We start from the raw sequence: 20,740 nt of genomic DNA on the forward strand, positions 1-20,740 counted from the left end.
TTCTAACATGGTCAGATGATACCAGCTTATTCCATTTTATCCCTGCTCAGGTCTCCTTTCAAATCTAGCTTTAGTTCTCTGGTGCTCTCAATGTAGTAAAAAGAAATAGGAATCAAGAGACTTGGGTTCCAAGCTAGTCCCTGCTACCTGTTAATTCTGTGACCTTGGATAAGTCATAGCTAGCCTCAGTTTTTATAAATTTGTACAGCCTACAAATGAGGAACTTGATCTGTTCACAGAAAAATATTAATTATTCAAAGCAGAATTAAAGGAACTTTAGAGATCATCTAGTCTAACTTCTGGATTGCCAGATGAGAAGACTGAGCAGTTACTTATTTTTTGAAAGCTATACAGGAAGGCAGCAGAGGCTGAATTCAAACTGAGTCCCCTTGAATGTTTTTTTCCTACTCTGAGAAGGTCATTTTAAAGTCCTGTGTCCCATAATCTGAAAACTTCTTCTCAGCCATTATGGGCATTTAGTTCAATAAATTCTTTATTCCATACTCACAATCCTCTAGAAGGGATGAAGTTTTATATAGATAGGAATGGCTTCCAGTGGTCCTCAAACTTTTTAAATAGGGGGCCAGTTCACTGTCCCTCAAACTGTTGGAGGGCCCAACTACAGTAAAAACAAAAGCTCACACTCTGTCTCTGCCCCTCAGCCCATTTGCCATAACCGCGGGCTGCATAAATGTCCTCAGTGTCTACCCTCTCAAGGCCTTTGCCATCTCTTTGGGGGAATACGGACCAGAATGCCATCCTAATTCATTTCAGCCTCTCAATATCTTGGTTCTTTTTAAAGATCCACTCATATCTTCTAGTGAATACCCAGCTATAGAACCAGAGAGCCAATCCAGTCAACATGCAAATAGGTTTTAACCCACAAACAGAACCAACTAAAAAGTTCATCCATATATTCAACAAGGATTTTTAGTGCCTAATGAGTATTTATCTAGTGCTTTAATTTTTTCAATATGTTTTCTTTTTTAATTTGTAAAACTTTTTAAGCTTTTTATTTTCAAAATACATGCATGGTTTTCAGCATTCACTCTTGCAAAACCTTGTGTCCCTTTTTTTCTCCCTTCCTTCTCCCTATGGCCTCCCTTAGATGGCAAGTAATTCAATATGTGTTAAAAATGTGCAATTCTTCTATTCATCATCATGCTGCACCAGAAAAATCAGATCAATAAAGGAAAAAATGAGAAAACAAAAAATAATCAAACCACAACAAAAAAGTGAAAATCCTGGTGATCCACACTCAGTTCCCACAACCCTTCTCTAGGTGCAGGTGGTTCTCTCCATCACATGATCATTGGAACTGACCTGAATCATCTTATTGTAGAAGACAGCCACGTCCATCAGAACTGATTGTCGTATAGACTCGTTGTTCTGTGTATAATGATCTCCTGATTCTGCTCATTTCATTCAGTATTAGTTCAGATAAATCTCTTTGGGTCTTTCTGAAATCCTCCTGCTGATTGTTTCTGTATCCCACAGCATTCATGTACCGTCACTTATTCAGCCATTCCCCAACTGAGGGGCATCCACTCAGATTCCAGTTCTTTGCCACTACCAATAAACATTTTGTAATACATTTTTGTAATACATTTTCTTCACAATGGGAAGCAGGGTTTTTTGAAGCCACATGTAGAATTTTCCATTTTTTTCCATTTACTAGAGTTGATTCATCATCTCAGCCCAGTGAGATCTTTTTTTAAAATTCTGAACTCCAAATTTGATAAATGTGGCCCTTGTGCCTTCCTCCAAGTCACTACTAAAAATGAAGAACAGAAACCTTTGGCTTGCCACTAGGGAGCTTCCTTCCAAGGGTCTATTAATCAACACTTTTTGTTCCTGCTTCTTCAGCCACTTACTCACTCATGTAGCTTTCCTGTCACCACGTTTCTGTCTTCTCCAAAATGATATTGTGAAAGACTTTGGCCCTGACCTCCTTCCCAAGCTCCCCATCTAGATTTCTAGCTGCCTGTTCCCCATCCAACTGGGATATGCTCAAACTCACCATTTCCAGTGAAACTCATCATTTGCTCCCCAAACTAGTCCTGCCTCCCTCCGGCAGTGGTCAGCCTGGAACGAACCTTTGGGGGATGTTCAACTGCTGACAAGGGTCCCTGTAGCCTCCTGACAGACAGCAGTCAGAAGAAGAGGGAGCTTCTGGGCCTTTTCCCCCTCACAGGACATCCTTTGCCAAAGTGAGGTGCCTGGGAGTGACCTGATCAGAAACAAGGAGAGGGCCCTTGCTCCCAGCTGGTAGCCAGTCTTTCTTAGGGAGGGTTAACCCATCCCCGGGCACAGCCAGTGTCCACTTCAGAGACTCCTCCGTGCTCCCTTGTGGCTCTCTTCTAGCTCCCATGATGCCGTTTCTGACTCTTCTGCCTGCCTGCCCATTGTCTACGTTCTCAAGCCTGGCTCTTGGTCCTTGGCCCAGGGTCTGGTCTCCTAGTAACCGACTTCGCTTGTCTGACTATGGAGTCTGCCTTATCTCTCGGGTGCTCGTGACCTGGAGGACTGGCCCGACCCCGAGCCCCCACACAGCTGGCCGTCCCACTGGCTCCTTTCCATTGGAATGTCCCTGGAATCTGCCCTTCCTCTCAGCCCGGTCTCCATGTCCGGCCTCGGTGTCTGGCCTCCCAAGTTACTGCCTCTGCTCGGGGTCTCTCCCACAACTCTTTCTCTTCCACATCCACCCTGGGTACAAGAACACTTCCCTCTCCGCGCCATCACCCTGTTCTTGAGCCCACAGACCTTCCTCTTACCCTGGCATCAGGCCTGAGCTCCTTTCCATTAGCCGTCCAAGCTTGCTCCTCCAGGGACCTCAGGCCCCTGCCCAGAGCGCCTCCTTCTCCCCTGTAATCTAGTCAGTCAATAACAAGCATTTATTAAGTGCCTACTGCGTGCCAGGCAAGGTTCTAAGCATGGCAGATATGAACACCGCAGTGAAACACTCCTGCCTCTGGGAGTCTTGATGGGTAAGTCTTGATTTTATAATCACAAGGTTGTTTCTAATGCCCTTTTTAAATCCCAGAAAGTCCCTTTTGTGCTAAGTTCTTGTACTTTGAACAGCAGGCCCGAGTTCCTGTTGGATGATGGAGGCAGGTCCTGGGGCGCAGCGAGCTCGGGGATGACAGAGAAGTGAGACCCCCCCGGGGGACCTGAGAGCAGCCAGCCAGGGCGTAGTGTGCTAGAGAGCCCTCTGATTCACCTGGGCGGTGACCAGCGGCTTTCTCAGTGGCCCAGGGAAGGTTCCACGTTGTGGTGGTCAGTCTGCCTGGCTAGGAGGAGTTTCCTCACCTGCCGATTCCTACGCCAGTGAAATCACAGCATCAGGTCAAAGGAAAACCACAGTAGTGCAACCCACCCCACAAACTATTGAGCTAACAACAGTTCTATTTCTAAGATACCCCTAAATCTCCCCCCACTGAGCTCAACGATGAGCCACGAGAATTAACAAACATGAAAACAAGGTCCTCTGAATGGGAACTAGAAAGCAGGGCCCCATAAAACATGCCCTCTCCCTTCACCATTCTGCAAGCCCCCCTAAGGGCATAAGAATCGGGGACAGGGCAGCTAAAAGTCCACGTTTCCTTTTTATCTTCTGTACAGACGTATTTAGGTTGTCTCTTGTGCCATCAGATTACGGGCTTGAGGGCAGAGATGCTGAAGCATTCCCCCAGTCCCATTCCTTGCCCGGACTCAGAGTGTCTCCCCACCTGGCAGAATTCCGGGCCTGTGCACCCCCGGGAGACTATGAAAGGAGAACAGCTCGTGGGCAGCCTGGGGAAGGGGTTTCCTCCTTCTTGTTCTGAGATGAAGTACTTCCTTGCTTGCCTCATGAGTGAGGAGCACCCAGGTGGCTGCTGTGGATGGTTGGACGTGGGCTGGCTGGCCATTGAGAGGGATGGCTGACACTGGGACGTCGAGTTGTTGGGAATGCTCCAGCCACACTCTGAGAGAGACTTCCTAGGCGCCTCCTTCAGAACACGAAGCCCAGTTCTCCGGCCGCTTAACCTTCTGTCTCTTCAGGACTGGGAATTTTATAGTTACCAGAGAGAGGAAAAGTGCATCCATGCTGCAGTGGGGAAAAAAACAAAACAAAACAAAACAACTCCTTCACTTGACGTTTGCCCCGTGTGCCGGTCTTGGGCTTGGCAAGTGGTTCCCTTGGCCAATGGCTTCATTCCCACTGGAGTCTGTGAACATCGACACTAGACCGTGGTCCAAGTCCATCGTGGCTGGGCTCTGACTGATTCATGGGGTGCCTCCTTAGTTCACAAAGCAGTCCGTGAATCACTGGCTCCTCCTGGGCGTCTGGGCATCCCTCCATGGCCGGGATCCTGACTGTCCAGAGGACTGGGATCTGAGGATGTTATGTGCATCATGGACACTGCTTTCCAGAACTAGCCTGTGCCTTGATCAGCGCAGAGAGCCCCAAGCCTCAGGGTCGGCCCATAGCTTCTGACCCAAAGTGCAGCTTATAATCCGGCTCCCCCAGCCGAACGAGTGATTTGCCATATGGAGATGGGCAGGCCTCTGCGGTGGCCAGGGGGCCCCTCCCAAGCAAGCCCCAAGTCTGTGAGTGATTAGGGCTCCAGAGCCTGCAGTGTGGGCGAAGGGGCACCAGCCACAAAAGGCCGGCCTCCTGCTGGGGTCTGCTTCACCAGGTCTTCCTGTCTTCATCTTTCCTTGTGTCTCTTGAGGTGTCCTCCGTTTCTCCATTAGCACTTGAACTAAATGGGCGAGCTCTGGGATTTCATTTTTTCTGAATTAATTTACCAGATCCAGTGTCTTCATTCAGCTAAGAAATCTTGTTGTGGAGAAAGGAGAAACTGAGGGAATATGGGGGAGTCAAAGAAAGGGGGCGTGGAGGGGAGTCAGAATAAAAGATAAGTGAGAAGGGGAGAGAGAGGAAGAGAGATCATCAGCAAGATTGAGATGAGAGAGAAGAGGTGCAAAAGAGAAAATGACAGACAGAGGCAGAGGAAGGGAGAGAGAGAGACGGGAACAGAGAGGAGAGAAGTGGGGGAAATAGAGGGGAAGAAGAGAGAGAAGGAGGGGGAAGAGGGAGAGAAAGGGGGAGACGGAGACAGAGAAGGGAAGAAACAGACAAGGAGAGACAGAGACAGACACAGAGACAGAGACACACAGAGAAAGAGAGAACGACAGACAAGGAGAGAGAGGAGTAGGGAGGGAGAGAGAGAAAAGAAAAAGGAAAAACAGGAAAGAGGAGCAGTAACTTATGGAGCAGGACATTATATAATCCATTTAACCAAAATGCATTTAGGCTGGGGCGGGGGGAGAGGATGGAGGGTCCCGAGTTTCCATGTCTTGCCCAAGGTCTCCAGGCATTAGGTGGCAGAGTAAAGCTTCAAGCCTTGGTCTCCAACGCTGACCGCTGCTTTCTCTGCTGGACCCTCAGCAGCCTCTTTAGGGGAAGCAGCACACCCGGAGCTGCTCATTCTGGGAAGCTGCGCGTCCGGGAAAGACCCCGGGATGTAGAGGGAGACGTTCTGAATTTACATTTTCACTGTGGGACCTGAAGCACGGCCTTTGACCTTGCGAGGGCACGATCTCTTCCATGAGGGGCCTGGGCGGCATTTTGTGCTTTCTGCCAAACCTGGTTCTTCAAAGGGCGTCATTGAAACGGTCACAACTTGGAAGCTCTACTTTTGCCAGTCACAGAAGTGACAGCAGGGCCTTTCCTATCTGAAATCCCACCTACGGCGTTCCCAAGAAGTGACCGTGTCAGTCAGTAAGGATATTTTCAGTGTTGGGCTACCCTATGGAGGCCAGCCATTCATCATGAGCTAGCCCAAATTTTTCCCTTGAGGCAATTGGGATTAAGTGACTTGCCCAGGGTCACACAGCTAGGAAGTGTTAAGTGTCTGAGGCCAGATTTGAACTCGGGTCCCCCTGACTTCAGGGCTGGTGCTCTCTCCACTGCGCCACCCAGCTGCCCTAGCCTGACTTTTAAGAAGCTTTTCCTTACCTCGAGTGAAAACATGTGTTCCGTCACCTTGACGCCGTGTTCCTGGTTCTGTGGTTCTGCCGAGCAGACACATCCGATCCCTCTTCCACGTACGAGCCCCTGTACACTTGGGCCCCGCGCTCGGGAGCTCTGAATTTTCTCCAGCTCCCCATGCGGTTACTTTGTTCTCACTGGCGTCCGCTTACCTGTGTGCATGTTGTATGTTATAACGTCCTCGTTATAACACAGGGGACTGGTTTTGCCCTTGTAACGTAAGTGCCTTGCAAGAATAATCACTTAGGAGCATCAGCCCTGAAGTCTGGAGGACCCGAGTTCAAATCTTAACACTTCCTAGCTGTGTGACCCTGAGCAAGTCCCTTAACCCCAATTGCTTCAGCAAAAACAAAACAAAACAAAAAAAAAAAAAAAAACAACAACAACAACAACAAAAAGAGTAGGTTCTTAAATGTTTATTTTGTTGCGCTGAGAAAGATGTAGAACAGGAAAGAGCCGTGAAAAATGTCTGAGGCTCTCCTGCAGAGTTCCCCCCAAGCATTTATCATGACTGTTAATCTAGTCACTTGTCAGGTCTAAATCCACCCAAAGAGAAGAGGAAAACCCTCCTTGATTCTGAGGGGATACGTTAGAAGAATAAAAATAAAACTCTGGGTCGTCACTCATCCCATTCCCAAGAAAATGTGCCTTCCTTCTCTCGAGCCTGACATGTTCAGACAAATTCTCTCTCAACCCATCCCATCCGCCTCACCCTCAGAGGGGCCGTGGGCTCTGGAGGCCGGGAGACCCCGACTGCTGGACTCGGGAGGCTGAGTACTCTCTATCCCCCCCCAGCCCTCCATTAAAACGGCCACCCCTTTCCTTTAAGAACTACACTGTGACACATATTGCAGGCATATGTTTTCTGGGCAGAAGGCTGCAGAACAATAAAGCAATGCTGAAAACCACATTAAAATGGGGGCCGGGAGGGCAGAGGAATTACTTTGCTAAATGTTTTATTTTATTCTTTTGACTTGGAGAAGAGTGTGTTCTGGCTGCTAATCAAAGACCTGGTGTGTTCCTCCGTGGCAGAATTGTGAACGTTTCCAGGCCAGGTCTCAGCCTCGTGCAGTCCTCCTTGGACAGTGGCTTGGAGGAGAATGGCCAGAGCGACTCCCTTAGCCTTCCCAGCGATTGCTCCGTGGGTCTCTCCGAGGCCTCATTTCGGCCATGCCAGACTGATTGCGGAGGACTCTGTGGTTTGGGAGCACATGGACTTTGTAGGCCCGGGGAGGGAAGTAGCACAATTAAAGCAGTTTAAGGAATAAGGATTCTTGAATAAACTACCCGGTGTGCCTCCCAAGAAAGCTCCTTTATTGATATATGTTGGAACACTGTGTTCCCGTCAAAGCTGATGGATCTGAGTTATTTGTGTGCTCATCTGGCCCCCATTCCCTCGGAGAAACAGCCACTAGAAGTTGAGGCAGCTTTGTCGCTTTAAGTTGGCCAGCCTTCCACAGGAGGAGGAGGGTGGGAGGGGAAGGATGTGGGTAGGTAGGGATTCACAGGATTAAAGCGTGAGCTGGCTGTGGCTCCTTTGTCCTGTTTGGGATTTCTGGAATTCCTTTCCTGGCCTGATGCCTTGAGCTGGGTCAGCCATGGGCATAACTGCTTCGATCCAGATCCATAAGGGCTCTGTGCTGGAACGCTTCCCCTCCCATGTGCTCCCCGATAATACAAGTACCTACAGCCAAGGACATTTCTCCCTCCCCATAGGGCTCTCTGAGAAGGATGGGGATGAGGTGTCTTAAAAAATGAAAAGTGATGGTTGATATGGACAGAACAATAATATTCCCTAACATTCATATTCCATAACTTATTCAGCCATTCTCCCACTAGGCCATATGGCGAGAATTATGGTACCCGGAGCCCCTGTCCTGATATCCCAAATGCTGCCAGGAGAGGCTCTTGTCCTGGGCTTGGGCCTGGGATGAAGAGGTGGGCCCTGGGAGCTGCTTCCTGCCCGATCCCCCTTCAGTGGGGACTGGGGCCTTGTTGCACATCTCTTGGCAGAGAACAGGACTCCAGAGCAAGCTTGGGGCTGGAGGTTCGGGAAGAGCAGGAGAAACAGCTCATTATCTACAAGACATCCAGCTCCCCGATGAAGGCCCGTTTGCGGCACACCTCGTAATCACTCTTCCAGTTTCCTTGGCTCGGCGTCTGCTCTTCAGAAACTCGATATTCTTAACTTTTAAAGTTGCCAGACTGAGTGCGTGTGCTCAGGGGTAAGAGAGATGACAATAAACACCTGCTTGTGCCTCATAAATCCCTAATAAGTCCTGATCAATATGGAAGAGCACGAGCATAAAGCACATCTGGCTTTCTGAAACCTTCCCAGGAGCAGAGAAGGGAAAGGGGCGAGGAAAACTCTGAAAGTCCCATGAAGATCACGGCCTTCCTTTTATAAGGTTTGCAGCATCACCTCTGGGCTGACTTCTCAGTGATTTCCCTTGCTCGAGAGAGCTGGCCCCTAGAACTCGAGTCTCCTTACAAGGGTCTGATAGAAAATCCATTAATTTGTTAGGGTGGTCTCAGTCATTCTGACTCTTGGTGACGCCATTTGGGCGTCTGGACTGGCTGCCATTGCCTTCTCCAGGATCTTTCTCTTTCCCCTCAAACCTCCTACTCTTCCTAATTTCCCCCTTAATGTGGAGGGGGAGACCCTCCTCCCAGTTACCCAGGAGCCATCCTCGCTCCCCACTCTCTCACGTCCCTCCATCTGAAATCATCCTATCACTTCTGCTTTCCTAAATCTCTGGTCTGGGCCTCCCTCTATCCATCGATGGAGCCTCTTCTCTAGGGCGGGACTCTCACTACCTCCCCCTCAACCTGGGTACATCTTTCGCCTTGAACTGAGAGTTCAGCAAAAGCAGGGACCTTTCCTTGTGCCCCAGGTCTCTATCCAGTGCCTGGAGCACTGAGGGGCTTAATAAATGCTTGCTTGATTGATTTAGACATTGGGCTTCTACTTTCCTTTTGATGTTTGTTTTTGTTTAATGTTTAGAACTCTATGTATTTTAGAAGAGAAACACCCATCTGTGTAGGATATACAGGACATTTTGCAAACTATTGTAACTGGCAGCTATCCTTAGGTTTATAAATAATTTAATAATGTGCATGAGCACGCTGGTGGATGTATTACCTCATTTCCTAAAGGTGAACTTTGAGAATGAAACGTCTCTTTCAGTTATGTAAAAATAAATCCTTCCTCTTCATCATTCATTAAAATTAAATTAAATTTTTAAAAACAAAAATCAATTAAATTAATAATTAAAAATGAACATTTTCTTACACTTAGAATGTTTTGGCAACTTTTTATAGCATTCTTATTCCTCCTCTCACACCTTTCTGGCAATCAGGAAATACGCGTTTATGTAGTCCCAACTTGGCCACTCCATGAGCTTTGAATACATTCTTTCCCTAAAATAGTGGTTTTCTCATCTGTAAAGTAAGGTGGTTAGCCTAGGTGATCCCTAAGTTTTTCTATAATTCCATAACTCTCCCTAAAAATTACAGCTATAACCCATTGCTTATTTAGTCAAATTGTAATAGTCATTTGGAGAAGGTATATTATGATGTGTTTATGTCAAGAAAAGTAGACACATGACTTAAAAAGCCCAACTGATGCTCAAGCATCTGCTGAGAGCCATTTGGGACTGGGGGTGTTCTCGTATCTTTCTAGCATGTTTAAAAACTAAGGTGTGCTGTGAATTTATGTGAAAAATAGCAATAACAATATTACCAGTACAGAGGGAAGAAATTGTGCCTTTTGTTTTCTCGTTTTCAGGCCAGTTTTCTGTCTATCCCCCACCCCGTGGGCATCCATATCACCTATGTCCAACAGTGACAGGAACAGAGACAGTCATCATGTCCCAATTCCCCAAGATTTACAGTATGTCAGGTATGGACTTGAGCGTGAGTGGGAAGAAATAAGATCAATAAGAAATAAGATAACAACCAGAGAGAGTTGGTTCTGGAGGGAGAAGGAATAGTGGGTCCTTGTAGGCCGGCTTAGTCTCAGGGACATGAGTCCCTGCTTAATCTCCTCCTCCATGCTTCCCATGTGCTGGGCCCCTGCTCAGGACACTTTGGAAAGATGTATCCTGGTTCCTTGCTGGAGGACTTGCCTCACCAGGTGGTCCATGGGAAGTGTTCCAGTCTAACCCCCAGCTACAGAATCATCAGGGGGTGGGTGGGAGGAGCCCAATTATTAACCCCTTCATAAGGGCCGGGGCAGAGAGAAAAGCCCCCTCAAACTGGAGCCAACAGATAAAAAAGCACTGTGGGCCATAGTCCTTTTGGATAGAAATCACCCAAAACAGCAAAAAGGGCTTTGGCTCCCCACTGTTACTTCCCTCCTTTGGGAAGATCTGTCCTTTGTTATCTTAGAGTGATGGAGACAAGAGGGGAAGACTCCCTGAGTTCTGCTAAGGGTTCCTGCTGTCAGAATGTCCACTTGGGCATCCTTGCTGAGTGGGAAGGGCTTGGAAATATTTACTGAGATTATCTCTTGCCTTTCAAATTTGATAGATTACACTGAGGTATGCTCTGATCCTCGTTCTGATAAAGGCCATTATCCCCCCCCCACACCCCCCCAAATTACTCGGTTGCTTTAGGCTTTCTGCCAAATCCACTGGATATCTGGGGGATCGTCCAACTCCCACGTGTTTCCTGCAGGTTAGGTCAGGGTCAGTTTCTGAAGCTGTGCTGTAGAACACAGCTTTGGGTTATGGCTTTCAGACTATCCCAGCCCTTATTTCTGCTATTAAATGTGAGTGAGTTATTAAGCACGAACCATAGAAGGGACCTCTGCACATAATTTATCATCTGACTATTAAATCCATGGGTGTTTTCCTAACTAGGTTATAAACTCCTTAAGAATAAGAGGTGGTTGTCCCATTTATGCCACAATATTCATCTCTACCACCAGCAGTAGCACTTTGACATGTAACAGAATTCTTTGCACATAGTAGGTGGTCAATAAATATTTATTGCCCTTTATTACCTTGGTATGATCTCATAGAATGTTACAAAGGACTTTACCTTTCTGGCCCACACATAGTAGGTGGTCAATAAATATTTATTGCTCCTTATTACCTTGGTATGATTTCATAAAAGGTCATGAAGAACTTTACCTTTCTGACCCACAGACAAGGGGTGGGACTGGATGTCCCCTAAGTTCCTAACCTTAAATTCTACAATACTATGAATGAATGAATAAATGAGTAAATGACTCAATGATTGGAATATATAGATATCTGTCTGAAATTAATTAGAATGAACTTAGGAGTCACTTTCTAATTGTATTCTTCCTTGCTTATCCATAATGATCTTCATTGTGGTCTGATCATAAGCTCCTCTTTGGACAGCCCCATTGGATGTTATTTTTTAAAAAATAAAAAGTAAAATATGCAAATGTTTCCAGAAAGTATCCTGGGTCATGGCAGTCAATGTGGCGTAGCAGGAATCCAGTAGCATTGCCGTTGAGATAATAAGGTGTGTGATTCCTGGCTTACAGAAATATAGGTAACTACTCTGTGGTTTTGTTTTTATGTCCCTCCCCAAACCATCTCTACTGTTAGGGGACAGGATTGGATGGGAAGCCTACCAAGAAGGGAGTAGGCAATTCTTTGCCTTCCTTCCATGACAGAAGGTCAGTTTGTTGATAGGAGGGAAAAAGGGAAGGCCCAAGGGCCTATTATATTGCAGGAAAGTCAAAGGTAAAACTTAGCAGTCTTCAGATCAAAACAGGTGGGAATGGGGAGAAGAGACAGATAGCCAGAGACAGAGAGAGAGGAAAAGGGAGAGAGAGAGAGAGAGAGAGAGAGAGAGAGAGAGAGAGAGAGAGAGAGAGAGAGAGAGAGAGAGAGAGAGAGAGAGAGAGAGAGAGAGAGGAAGAGGAAGGAAAAGGGAGAGAGAGAGAGGAAAAGGGAGAGAGAGAGAGGAAAAGGGAGAGAGAGAGAGGAAAAGGGAGAGGGAGAGAGAGGAAAAGGGAGAGGGAGAGAGAGAGAGAGGAAAAGGGAGAGAGAGAGAGGAAAAGGGAGAGAGAGAGAGAGAGAGAGAGGAGAGAGAGAGAGAGAGAGAGGAAAAGGGAGAGAGAGGAAAAGGGAGAGGGAGAGGGAGAGAGAGGAAAAGGGAGAGAGAGAGAGAGAGAGAGGGAGAGAGAGAGAGAGAGAGAGAGAGAGAGAGAGAGAGAGAGAGAGAGAGAGAGAGAGAGAGAGAAAGTGAGAGAGAGAGAGGAAGAGGGAGAGAGAGAGAGAGAGAGAGAGAGAGAGAGAGAGAGAGAGAGAGAGAGAGAGAGAGAGAGAGAGAGAGAGAGATAGGGAGAGAGAGAGAGAGGGAGAGAGATTTATTAACACTCAACAGTGTCCTTGTCACTGATTCCCTCAATGGGCTAAATTTCAGTCACTGACTGAGAATAATAAATGCCCCAGAACAAGACTAATATAAAAGGCAAATGATATTCATTCTCAGTCTTTCTCACAGAAAATTAGTAAGTCAGGACCCGAGAAATAAAGTGGAACTTGTTCTGTACCATTTTGAGGCAGCTGCAGGGTACAGTGGTTAGAGAGCAGAAAAACCTATATCCAGTCTCACCTCCTTCATCCTTAGTTTTTCAAACCATAGGATGGGGATAATAATAGCTTCTAACTTAAAGTGTTAAAGAAATGCTAATTACTTATTTATTTATTCATCTGTTTGATTCTTTCATTTAATTCACCCACAATAAAGTTAGATTTTTAATACATTTATATGGAATTAACAGGAAAGGTAAAATAAAAAGTTCTCTTTCAGCTTGAAAATTCTTATTCCTTAAAAACAAGGTGTAGTTCCCACTCTTTGCTTGCTTGAATTACCTTATATTTACTCATCTGTCTACGCGGTGCCTCCCCCCATAGAAAGTGAGCTCCTCAAAGACAGGATTGTTTCATTTGTTTTTCTGTCCATGGCGCCCTGCACACTGTAGATATTAATGAATGCTTGAATGGAGTTTACCCAGATTGAAGATGGTCCAGGCCCTATAAGTCAGTAGTGTTTTACTCCAGTGTAGACCTTCCTGAGACTGTCTGAGGTGGGCGGCCAAATGTTCCCTCTTTTAAATTTCTCCTCTTCCAACCCAGGTGTGGGAAGGGGCGACCGGGCCAGTCAAGTCATATTCGTCCCATTTGGGAGAATGCCAATTTTTAGAAACCCTTTTTTTACAAAGAGGAAAGAAGCCATTTTTCCATAGGGCATTCTGGGCAGAATGGATGGTGTCAGTAAAAGGAGGAAGAAAAAAAAAAGCAATAGAATGGGCAGAGAGGAATGGCAGAGGTCTACATGGGGGAAATATTTATGGACGGTCCCAGAGGGAAAGGTCAGCCGGGCAGTGGAAGACTGCCCTAAGGTGTTTGTGCTTTGTTTAATGAGCTGTCTGAAGCCACTCTAGAGGGTCTGAAGGGTCTTTTAGGGAAGTTCCTGACAATGGCAGGGCTAGGTGAGAACAGGAGAAGCGAAAGGCTGGGACTTCTAGGAAGGAGACATGGGTCTGAACCCCCGGGGCAACAGTTCAGTAAACACACAGGAAACATGGTTAAGAGAGGCTGCTTTTCTTAAAGGTCCTGAGAGACAGACACCCCCAAGTGCCTAAGAGCCCCGAGGGCCAGATCACCTTCCTCCCTTCCCTTCAATCTGGGTTCCTGTGAACAGAAAGGCTTCTTTGCCACCCCCCCCATCTTTGAAAACGATCCCATTAAATGCTCTTGGAGGACCCATGACCTCCCAAAAAGCCAGCCCAGGGCTCTGCTCTCCCGGTCATCGTTGCCGAGTGTTATTGACACTGGACAGGCCTGAGGATTCCATCCCTGGTTCCAGGCCACTGGCATGTGCAGCCCTTTCCCAGTGTTTAAATTCCATCTCCTGGAAAGGAGATTTTGCAGGGAAGAATAAATCACTATCTCCACGTGGAGCCCCAGGATGCCTCGGTCACTCAGTCTGACTGTACTCACTGCCCCCGAGACCTTGGCCGGGGGCTTGGAATCCTGTTAAAGGAATTCTTTCCCAGTGAAATACTGATCACCAAGGAGATAGCAAATTTACAGCTTGTTTCAGATGGGAAGAGCCCTTTTTGTTATGGTTGGTGTCATCTTTCAGCATGAAACAAGGCCCTCTCCAGGCTCTCCTGGACCCTATAGACATTTATGATTTTCTTCTGGAAGAGGAAAAAGGGCTAAGTTATCTTCAAACAATAATTTAAGATTAACAACACGAAACCGGAGAGCCGGCCCAAGAAAAGTAGTTGAAATTACTGAACCTTTAAAGATAAACCATATGGAGAGTTCATCTCTCAAGCGTTCTGTCATCCAAGCTGCTGCTGAAACCAGATCACTTCTTTCTTGTGTGCTGAAATTCTGGGCATTCCCGGACAACTCGAAAGCCCTTCCCTCGAACAAACCTTCCCTTTGTGAGACATCTCTTTGCAAGTCTTGGTATCCACTGAGTGTGGAGGAAAGGAAGTGCCTTAACCCAATGCTTTTCCCCCTTTCTCGTCCACATTTGATTGCTGGGGACATCCCAGAATCGTTGAAATTTCTGACACTTCTGTTGGGCTGAACAACCTTGTGGTGGGCCCTTGTGGTGGGCCTGGCTCCTCAATCAGAGGAAGGGGTTTGACTCCTTTCACCAATGCTGTCTTGCCCCTCCCTCTGATACTCACTCATCTCCCTAGTGCTTGGCTCCTCAATAGAGGAAGGGGTTTGACTCCTTTCACCAATGCTGTCTTGCCCTTCCCTCTGATACTCACTCATCTCCCTAGTGCTCGGCTTCTTTCTCTCTACAGCGAGGGGCTTGGACTCTTCCAGTTCCAAATCTATGATCCCACAAGATGAAAAATCTTCTATCTGGAATTCAGGTCACTAGCAGCTCCACTTATCTAGAATATTCGTAGTCAAGGACCATGGAGTCAGCCACAAAGGTCCCCGAGCAGACAAGATAGATTGCCCAAAGTCCATGTGAAAAATGGTCCACAGTCAGTTTGCTCAGAGGTGAGCCCTGACTTGGAGCATTTAAAAAGTCTTATTATGATCAACAAACATGAAGCATTTCCATCACATAGTAGCTAGCTAGGGTTTATGTAGTGCTTGGAGGCTTGCAAAGTACTTTGCAAATGTGATTTCATTTGATCTTTACAGCAACCTTGGGAGGTAAGTGCTATTAACCCCATTTTACAGATGAGGAAACTGAGACAGAAATGAAGTGACTTCTTCAGGGTCATACAGCTAATATCTCTTTTTCTCCGGAGGCAATTAAGGTTAAGTGACTTGCCCAGGGTCACACATCTAAGAAGTGTTAAGTGTCTGAGACCAGATTTGAACTCGGGTCCTCCTGATCTCAGGACTGGTGCTCTATCCAAATATTCAAATATTTATCAAAATGTTTATCAAATCTTATTAAAAAAAATCTTATTCAACAACCATTTATGAAGCACCTACTGTGTTCCGAGCATTATGCTAGATGTGGGATACAAAAGGCATAAATAGGATTTCTTGCCATCCAGGGTTTACAAGTGATAAAGACTCCTACTGGAGTCCCAAATCCATCTCCATTTTCCCATTTTAGATACTTGCTCCCTCCTGATCAGGATACCTCCAGACCAGTTCCCAGGAACTCTGGTCTCTTCCTCACTTGGCCCTTCTTTCTTTTCCTAACCATTCTCCATTTCCTCTGCCATCTTGGCCCTTGTTGATGGATCGTTTCCTCCACCAGAGCAGGTTTTCTTCTCTCTGGCCCAGCCCTCCACAGCTTCTCTAGGGCTGGGTCCCCAACCTACTCAGACTAAAACTCTCTCATGGCCTTCATCCTCTATCTCATCCACCCATTAATGCTCCTGTAGGACTATGACCTCCGGATCCCCTTCCCTGTTCTCCCATGGACACCAGCCATTCTTTACTTCCATCCCAGTGCAGTTCCCCTCCGTGTTTGAGCCCTAAAGACTCCTTTAGAAATGGTGATAGAAACCGAACGATCATACAACAATATCTATTTGCTCTTCTGCCATCTTTTCTGCCAGTGATCAGGCAGGACTTAGACAGCCTAGCCTATACTACTGGGTCTCTGCATGAGGAAAATTAATCAGGCATTGGTGAATGAAATAGGGATCTGCTTTAGCTAGGAAGATCTCTTATTAGGAGATGATGACAGGCCCGTAGACAAGTAAGAAAGGCCTGTTGTGCAGTGGCAGCGGGACGAGAAGGAGGGGGATGGATCTCAAGTATCTTGCAGCTAGCTATCAACAAGAGGCCTGATACTCATTCCCCTCCCATTTCTAAGGACAAGCCTACACTTTTGAAGTGAATAATTAGATAAATGGGGACAAAAATCAGGAAGTCAGGAGGAAGAGGAGAAGGGTTTTAGGTAAAAGGAGATTGTTTCCTTATAAAAATGTTGCATTTGAGGTGCCATTGGGGGGAATATGTCAAGCTTTCTGGGAGGAAATTGAAGATGAAGGCCTAATATTCCAGAGATAAGTCGGGGCTACAAAGAAATATTTTGAAGTTGTCTTGCACATAGTAGGTGGTTCATATACTTGCTTGTTTGATTGATCTCTGTAGAAGTGATGTTTAAAATCATGGGAATGGATGAAAGCAAATTGTAGAAAGCCAAGTTTCTGCCCTTTGGGACATGGAAAAGGATTCCACAAATGGAAAAGCAATGGGGGTTAGAGGGGGAAGAGAAGATCCAAAGAGCTTGGAGTACCCAAAGCCGAGCAAAGGGAAAGAATCAAGAGGAGAGGGGCCCAAAGAGAGGCTGGAGAAGAGTTACGCTCTAGAGAGTCACTGGTGACCTTGGAGAGAGAGGAGCTTTCAGGAATCCTGTGGATGGAAACCGAGCTAATAGGGCTGTAGTGGTGACGGGTGAATGGGTCAGTGGGCACCCCGGTGGGCGACTGGCCTGGACTTTGGCTGCAGTGCGATGTCTTCACTTTCCACTAGTGACCTTCAGCTTTGTGGGGCCAGGATTCTTGTATAAAAAACAAGGTGATTTCATTTCTTCCATCAGTACCATAGAATGTGAGAAACCGCTCGCTGCAATGATTCATATGGCCTGTGGAAGAGGACAGCCAGTGCTCAAAAAGCCACTCGGGGAGGCTTCCAAGCGGCATACATCTTGCTCCGGCTCTCGGGCCAAGGTCGCTAACCCTCCTCGGGTTCTCTGGCAGAGCAAAAGGGATTTCAGCTGCGACCGGGCTGAGGGTTGTACCCCAAATGATTCATAAAATGAAAGGGCTGGAGGAGACGTGAAACTCCTCCTGTCCATTCTTTCAGGATTGTACCTTAATTATCCCCAGACAGATGGGAGTCTGTCCCATTCTGAAATCATAAGAGAAGGCCGCTTCTGATCCTCCTTTGGTAACATCTTCCAGGATTTAATAATTTTTAGATTCAAGACCCACTGTCTTATCTCAACTCAAGGCCTTCTTACTGTGTCTTAAACCCCTTTCCTTTCATCCGGATCTCAGCAGAGATGGGAAACAGCTGGCCAAGGACTCTAACGTAGAAAGCTGAAATGAAGTTGAGAGTTCCTCGGTTCTCCTTGTTGATGGTTGGAAGAATATTTACGTGCACATTGATGGCACCGCTTACGGTTCCCTGTGTAAGCCTCTGACCTTTCCATTTTCCCTGAAGTTGGGAGTTGGAATACCCCTTGGTCTCCAGGCCCCAGGCCTTCCTTCCAGGACTGCCTTCTTGAGAATGTCCACAGCCTGTGATGTTGTTAGTCCAGTTTAGAAGGCAGGATGGGAATTACCATGTGCAGATAATGTCCCACCGGGCAAATAATTTACGGTAACCTATTCTTGAGTTGGCAGAATAATCAGCTCGGCTCTTCCAGCTACTAACCCGTGCCCGTACGTACAGTAATGTTCTTCAGTGGCCCGGGCGTGGCAGGACAAACAAGAACAGCTCTCTGGAAAGGAAATGCAGACCTGGGGAGTCGGGTTCCAATATGATTTGGGCCCCCTTCCTGAATGACCAGCAGAAGGTATTTATCTCCCCTGTCAGTGATGAATGCTTTGTGAGATCAAAATCCATCTAAATGACACAGTTGTTCGTATGCTGGGCTAAAACGTCTCTTTAGTGGGCAAGGATTTATTAAGTGCCTGCTGTGTACTAAGACCTGGGGTTTCAAATACCAAGAATAAAACAAGCCCCGAACTCAAGAAGCTGATTTTCTGTTGGGGAAGATAAGCACATTTCTAAATATTTCACATATTTATAATAAATAAATACATGATGAACGTGGGATTCAAGGAGAAAAAACACTTGCCTTTGGGGAGGCCCTGGGTACAAGGTGATGCTTCGGCTGCGACTCTAAGGAAAGGAGGGGTTTGTGAGGTCCAAGGGAGGATGAGGAACAGGCAGGAACGAGGCAAGCTGGAAGATGAAGTCCTGGGTGTGGAGAAGCAGAAAAAGCCACTTTGAGCTTTGGGGTGAAGGAAGGGGTGTTTAATAAGGTCACATAGATGAGCTGGGAGGTTACAAAGGCCAATAATAGTTTACACTTTTACTTAGAGGCAATAGGGAGCCATTGGGGTTGATTGAGGAGGGATCTGCACTTAAGGAAGGTCCTTTGGGCCGTTTTGCAGGGGATGGTTTGGGGAACCAGGGAGCCCCTTCAGGAGGAAGCTGCTATAGTGCAGGTGAGAAGTGGCGTGGGCCAGAACAAAGTGGGGGGCCTGGCAGCAGAGGAAAGGGATGTGGCCTAAGAGTGCCCAGGAGCTGCCACCAAAAGAGTCCCAGAAGCCCCTTAGTGCTAGAGGAGAGTCTGCCCCCGCTGCACTGGCTGCTTAGCTAGAGGCCGAAGGCTAAAAGGGCAGCATGGTGTGGGCCAGAGAGCATGTCCCTTGGCGTCAGGGAACTGCTGTTCGGCCATTTTCACTCAGGTCCAACTCTGTGGCCCCAGTGAGTTGGCAGAGATACTGGAGTGGTCAGCCATTTTCTCCTCCAGCTCATTTGACAGATAAGGAAACTGAGGCAGACCAGGTAAAGTGACTTGTCCAGGGTAACCCAGCTAGAAATGACTGAGGAAGATGAGATTTCCTGACTCTGGACTTGCACTCTGTGCCCTGTGGCCCTGGCTAGCTGTCCCAAGGAAGTTCTAGATTTCAGTTCTCGGCTTCAGACCCTTAGCCACTCGACCTCTCTGCCTCAGTGTCTTTTTCTATAAACAATGGCCCCTAAGGTCCCTTCTAGCACTAAGCTGTTGGTGAACGGCCCTTTGGGTTGCTCTGGGGGATTTCTAAGCCCAGGAATATTTCTTAGGTAATTTCCATCTTGCCAGTTCTAAGCTGTTGTAATATTTTCCGTGTCCCGTGGGTTCTCCCAGGTTATATCACCTTGGAGAATTCCTCTGCTATCTGCTGTCAGGCCTGACACTCCTCCCGGTGAGGAGGGGAATCGTTGGGTAACAGAAGCCAGGGGTGACCCCTGGGTGGAAATGCCCTGGGGAGGTATCGGTTCTCAGCCTCTGGGTGACTCCGAGTCCCGCTCTGGAATGTGTTTAATTTAGAGAAGCCAAAGAAGGGGGAGGGTGAAGGTGGAAGGGCCAGTGTGCCGGGAGAGGAAGAAGGGGCCTGGGCCTGAGATTTATAGGGAGGAGAAGCGATGGGGAAAGGGAGGGAAAACCCAGAGGATTCAATGCCACGGAGAGGAGGAAGGCTGGATTCTGCCAAAGCTTTGGTGAGATCAGCCCTCAGGGGAAAGGTGCTGAAGATGAGAGTCAGATGTTCTCCCCAGCTGAGTAGAAACTGAGTTTCTGAAGATCTGTGGTTCCTTCCATTGGGCGGAAAGGAGATGTTACCTTTGTCTCCATCCCTTCTGACATGGAGTCTCAGCTGCTAGGGAGCTGCTCGGGCCGTGCTGTCGAGGGAGCCTGCACATTATCCCCCAGAGATCCAAGGGTCCCGTCCCTTAATCATCGATGCTCCTTGATTCCTTTACTCTTGGCTCAGGAGCAACAGCACCAGATTCAAATCTGGGGACACCTTCATGCTTCCCCTAGCCGGCAGTCGGCTTCCACCTCTGCTTTTGTCTAGACTGTTCCACGTACCTAGAATGCTCTGGCTCCCCACTTCTGCCTCCTTGTAGCCCAGGACTTTATTAAATAGTGTTTAATAAATGGGTTTTTGGTTCTTTTTCAAAAAGAAGAAACAGTTTTATCTAAGACTCAGCTGAAATACCAGATATTATAAAAAGCCTCCTCAGAATCCCATCCCTCCCCTCGTTACTGTTTTCCATCTTCTCAATTTATCTTCAATGTGTAAGTCACTGTCCTAGAGCATAAGCTCCTTAAGGACAAGGGCTGTTCCCCCTTTTAATCTTTGGATTCCCCCTCACCACTGAGCACAGAACCTTGCACATAGCAGACATTTAACAGAGGTTCCCAAATCTAACCACATTGAGTCACCAGGAGTTCCTCCCCTCAGTATACTGGTGGAGAAACTAAAGTCAGGGGGAGTCATATGATCCTAGGAAGTAAGAATTAGGAAAGACTTTAGATATCATCTAGGGCAAACCCATCTTATAGATGAGTTAACTGAGGCCCAGAGAGAGTGAGCTTCCCAAGGCCCCAGTAAGCAGAACAGAGAGGTTTGAGATCCACACAGCCAGTCAGTGGCAGAGCTGACGCAGAAGCTGTGTTCCAAGTCAGTTCCCACGTCTTAGAATC

The 20,740-nt window shown here is 47.2% G+C and overlaps 1 protein-coding gene across 14 annotated transcripts in view; it reads left to right on the plus strand.

Annotated features, from left to right (window-relative positions):
- COL26A1 (collagen type XXVI alpha 1 chain) overlaps nt 1–20,740 on the plus strand; it is a 190,875-nt gene that overhangs the window by 138,561 nt on the left and 31,574 nt on the right. For 9 of the 14 annotated variants that reach the window (XM_074264211.1, XM_074264213.1, XM_074264208.1 and 6 more), the window contains one exon: nt 9,825–9,938. The exons of the other annotated variants lie outside the window; for them this stretch is intronic. In XM_074264211.1, coding sequence (XP_074120312.1) covers nt 9,825–9,938 — 114 coding nt within the window. The remainder of the gene's footprint in view (nt 1–9,824; nt 9,939–20,740) is intronic. 14 annotated transcript variants of the gene reach the window in all.

Source organism: Sminthopsis crassicaudata, chromosome 4, assembly GCF_048593235.1.
Source record: "Sminthopsis crassicaudata isolate SCR6 chromosome 4, ASM4859323v1, whole genome shotgun sequence".
NCBI lineage: Eukaryota > Metazoa > Chordata > Mammalia > Dasyuromorphia > Dasyuridae > Sminthopsis > Sminthopsis crassicaudata.